At 51.4% G+C, this 4,857-nt stretch overlaps 1 protein-coding gene across 1 annotated transcript; it reads right to left on the reverse strand.

The window, feature by feature from the left end:
- Nucleotides 1-581: 581 nt before the first annotated feature.
- Nucleotides 582-4,674, reverse strand: LOC108509861 (zinc finger protein 239-like). The gene is made up of 2 exons (XM_017839454.1): nucleotides 3,761-4,674; nucleotides 582-2,020 (listed from the first exon to the last, which is right to left on the reverse strand). The coding sequence occupies exons 1-2, from the start codon at nucleotides 3,900-3,902 to the stop codon at nucleotides 1,014-1,016; spliced, it is 1,149 nt and encodes a 382-aa protein (XP_017694943.1). The 5' UTR covers nucleotides 3,903-4,674; the 3' UTR covers nucleotides 582-1,013.
- Nucleotides 4,675-4,857: the final 183 nt, after the last annotated feature.

Here is a 4,857-nt window from a genome sequence, read left to right on the forward strand (position 1 = left end):
GTACCCAGAAAAAACTAAACTGTATAAAAGTTAACTCATTAAATAATAAATTGAACATCGCCTGATCATATTGATTGTCTGCGTGTGTTCCGGAACTCCTGCCGGCCACAACCCCAGGCGCTGTTTCCAAAGGAACCCCAATGAAAGGGGGACGCCAGAAAGATGGGCGGACAAGTCCTGCAATGGAACTCTGTGTGTGTAGCCTCATTTTCTCCTTCAGCATCCACAGGGGACGGGACAGTGGGGGTTGGGACCTAAAAACTGTTCACGGCAGAAATTGGGGATTGAGGGGACAGTGGGAAAGTGGGAGGAACAGAGAGAAGGGTGGAAAAGGGAGGCTGGTCTGGCGAGTCTGATGGTCCCATGGGGGTCTTTGAGCACAAGGGGGTTGGCCCCCTGAGCTCCCAACTTCCTGTGGGGTGCTGGGGGCTGCTGGATCCAATCAGCCTTGGAATATGCCACCACTTTAGAGGAATTACAGAGGTGTGACTGAATCACTTTGGTCCCCCATAATTTTAATGACGGCAAATCAGATCTATTAATAGAAATAAATTATTTAGAGATACAAATGATCAGACAAAAGATCTTCATCACAATTATTTACTGCACAATAGAGACACTAAAACTACTAGGAGTACAGGATAAGATAGGACAGTGCTCTACCCTAAAGCAATTGTTGAAACAATTCTACTAAAGCTGGCACAAAAGCAATAATTCTTAATTAGAGATGGATAAAACTCCCCCAGACCAACACTCATGAGGAGATCTCTGCTCTCAACCTCCAGCAGTGACACTGGGGGCGTCCCCAGCCAAGGCAGGAATCTCCACGCACACCCAGAAAGGGTTCTGTTGGAAGAAGCTGCCCCTGGGAAAGGGGACTGGCCCTTTGTGGTCGAAAGGCATGGAGTGACAGTCACTGGACTCCAGGGGTTTCCTCACCATCAGGGGGTTCATTCGAGGTGGAAGCAGCAGCCAAAGCTCTTCCTGCAGTCGGGGCAGTTGCAAAGCTTCCCTTACTTGTGGGTCCGTTGGTGTCTGGTCAAGCCAGAGCTCTTGTTGAAGCTCTTCCCACACTCCTCACACTTGTAGGGCCTCTCCCCGGTGTGGATGCGTCGGTGGGTGACAAGGTTGGATTTCCGGTTGAAGCCCTTCCCGCAGTCGGTGCAGCGGAAGGGCCTCTCATCCGTGTGTGTCCGCTGGTGCTGGAAGAGATGTGAGCTCGTGTGAAACCGCTTCCCACATTCCCCACATGGGTAGAGCCGTTCCCTGGTGTTGAGGTGCTGGTACTGCACCAGGTTGGAGCTGCTACTGAAGCTCTTCCCAGATTCCCCACACGTGTAAGGCCATTCACCAGTGTGGATATGCTGGTGTCGAATCAGGTGGGAGCTGTACCTGAAACTCTTTCCACATTCCCTACATGTATAGGGTCGTTCCCCAGTGTGGATGCGCCGGTGTCGGATCAGGTTGGAGCTGTCACTGAAGCTCTTCCCACATTCCCCACAGGTGTAGGGCCGTTCTCCAGTGTGGATCATCTGGTGTCGGATCAGGCTGGAGCTGTCACTGAAGTCCTTCCCACATTCCCCACACGTGTAGGGCCGTGCCCCAGTGTGGATGTGATGGTGTCGGATCAGGTCGGAGCTGTCACTGAAGCTCTTCCCACACTCCCTACAGGTGTGGGGCCGTTCCCCAGTGTGGATGCGCTGGTGTCGGGTCAGGTCAGAGCTGTGCTTGAAGCTCTTTCCACATTCTGAGCACTTGAAGGGCTTTTCCCTGCTGGGAGGTTGCTCAGAGACCACCAGGTCAGAGTTCCCCCTCAAGCTCCTGCCACCTTCCCGGCACAGACTGGCTCTTTCCTCCTCAGAGCACCCTGGGATGGCTTTGGAGCCCCTCCTGCGGGAGGATCTCCGGCCCTTTTTCTCCCCACTGCCTTCCTGCACCATGGAGCCCTTCAAAATGGCCTCTCCCACCAGGGTCTCACGGGGGGATTTGTCCTCCGGGCTCTCCGTCCTCAGCTCGGGGCCTGGGGCAGGAAGCAAGAAGGACAGGGAGGGGATTTGCCTCCAGCCCAGAGGGAAGGCCAAGGACATCCCCCCAGCTCTGGCCCCGGTAGGGGGGTTGTTCTGCAGCCGGGGATCATGCTAGATCATGTGTGCCTAGATCATGCAAGCAGAAATCATGAAAATCTTTTTTAAAAAAAATAAGAAAGTTTTCAGACACAACAGACTAAACCATTATAGAAAACAAAACTATAGTTGTGATATAAATACTTAAGATAGAGTTAAGTTAGTAATAATGTTGTATTGAATTGTAGTAGAAAAATTTTCATTGTATTTTGTTTATTGAAGATTGTATGTTAGTTGTAGAATTTGAAATCATTGTATGTAATTTTGCAAGGGCGAGGGGTGGAAATTGTGGTGGTTTGAAAAAAAACCTTTCCCTCTGGGGCTTGTGATAGTCTGCCCAGGGGTGGTGTTTTAGATACTGGACCAATTAAAAACTTTGTGCGCCCTTGCAGAAATTACCTGTTCACAGAAACAGAAGAGAAGGGTTAATTTTAACTGCATAGCTGGAAGGAGAGGCAGCCATGCTTTGAACCGGACTCCTGTGGCGCGGGCCGGGGGGCCTTTGCCCTTGGCTCCTGGCCGGGGGGACCAGGAGCAGCACAGCCACTGAGTGAAGCCCCCCTGAAGCCAGTGACCGAGGGGGACCCTGAAAGATCGGGAAGACCCCCTGGGTTGCATTTTCTTCCCCCCCTTGCAGTGGCGGGGGAGGAACATGGCAGAGGTGCCCAATGGTGCCAGAGGGCTGCAATCGGCGCAGACACGGCGCTGGAGAGGAGCCAGCGCGAGTCGAGGGGTGGCTGGAGAGGGCCAAGCTGAAGAGCCCTGACCTTTGGAAAGGCGGCTGCAGCACACAGTCATGGAAGTGCTGAGGGGAGTCTCCTCCCATGGGTTTGGGGGAGTCCCTGGGCCCCGCTGTCCTGGTCCAGCCAGGACTGCAGGAGTTAAACTCCCCAGGAGTTTTCCAGCTGACCTCACCGCCTTTTCCCACCATGGAGGGGGAGAAGTGGTGAGAAGTTGGCTGGACCCTGCAGCAACAGCCGAACCAGTGAATCCAAGAACAGAGCAGATGGAGAGAAAGAGAGTCAGTTGGACTCAGTTCTAGGGTAAGAACTTGAACTAAACTAAAAGCCTTAGAACTCTTAATCCCCGGGGAGGAGAGGTGGAAATCTCCGAGAATTCATTCCCCGGGGGCCAGAACCTCCGCTTAACAAGAGCAGGGGATAAAGACTTTAATCTCTAGTATTTCGTGCTGCAGAAGAAAGAAGAATCCTAGCTGTGACAAATCAGAACTGCTGCCTTAAAAATAAGAGACATTTACCAGTGCCGCAGAAAATTATATTGGAAGAGCTGTGGCCTGAAAGTGCAAGAGGATTTCTTCTCCTTTCCTTCTGGACTCTTTTTTGAAGGAAAGGAGAGACAATCTATGTATATATATTGTTTCACCATAGAAGAGATAGTTAAATTGTTACATGTATATATATATATGTATATATGTAAATAATAAACTGTAATATATATTCCCCTCCCCCTATACTAAGTTGTGTGTGCGTCTGAAAAATTCTTCTCTCTCGCATTAGAACAATTTGTAGGAAAAAACTTTTAAAATTAGCTTTTTGAAATTCCTGTTTTTCAAACCACCACAGGCTGCCAGAGTCAGCACAAGACCAGTCAAAAGGGGCCACTGACTTCCTCCTCACCTGCCTGGGGGGCCTGAGGCATCTTCCTCTTCCTCGCAGCCTCCTCCTCCATCCGCCCAAGCTCTGGGAAAGAAAAATCCTGATGGAGGAGAAAACAAGGGCTGAGCGCATTGGCTTGGGGATTCCTCCTGCCCAAGTCCATCTCTAGAACTCACCGGGCATCCTGTAATCATAAAACCCTCAAAACCACAAAAATTTAGCACAGAAAAACCCAAACCACTGACATTCAGTCAAAAAACCCCTCAGAAATAGCGTGACGAACACCCTCACAAAATGCAAAAACTTAAAATTCAGCCAAAAAATACACCAAAATATGAAGATTCAGACCAAAAAAAGGTGTTTAATTGGGAGGATGAGGGGAGTGAGGTCATTTCATGAGCACTTGATTGAGTTGCTATATGTTAATCAAAAGCTGCATTAATGTAGTGTCACTTAAATCTCGCCAGGGCTGTTACTCGAGGTTCTCTGGCCCCCTGCCAGTCCGGGGCTGTTTCTCCAAATCACCAAACCACGTGTGCCAAACGCCCTGGTTGGTCAGTGCTGGCTGGGGGAGCGGGCACTCGCTGAGGGGATGAGAAAACTGCAACCAGGGCTGGGCTGAAAGAGGCTTCAGCACCACTTCTGATGGCCCAGGGGCAGCATCTGGCTTCTCCCAAACAGAGAGAGGGCACTTGTTCCTCTGCAGCGAGTCAAGGGCAGGAGGGTGACACCTCCTGCATGGATGGAATGGCAGAGGATGCCTTGGGTCCCCAGGATGGATCAGCACTTGGGGATACAAACTGCCCTCGGGTTCAGGATGCAGCTGCCAGCACAGATTTCCCTGCAAAGCCTGCAGTGAGTCAAGCTCTGCAGAGGAGATTGTGCCCAATGGATGGGATTGCAGAGGCTCCCTCAGGTCCCCAGCAGAAATCAGCAACCAAGAATAGACACAAAAGGCCTACCCTGAAGAGTTGTGGGGGAGTGTCCTGTACGGAGGGGACAATGTCACCCCACCAGAGCAGGGCTGGCAAGTGGAAGGCTGCTCCAGGGCTCTGCAAGAGGCCTCGTGCTCTGCTCGGCCCCAGCACTGCCTGGTACCAACATCCCCGGCTGCCCCC

The sequence above is a fragment of the Lepidothrix coronata genome, unplaced genomic scaffold (assembly GCF_001604755.1).
Source record: "Lepidothrix coronata isolate B3197 unplaced genomic scaffold, Lepidothrix_coronata-1.0 Scaffold417, whole genome shotgun sequence".
NCBI lineage: Eukaryota > Metazoa > Chordata > Aves > Passeriformes > Pipridae > Lepidothrix > Lepidothrix coronata.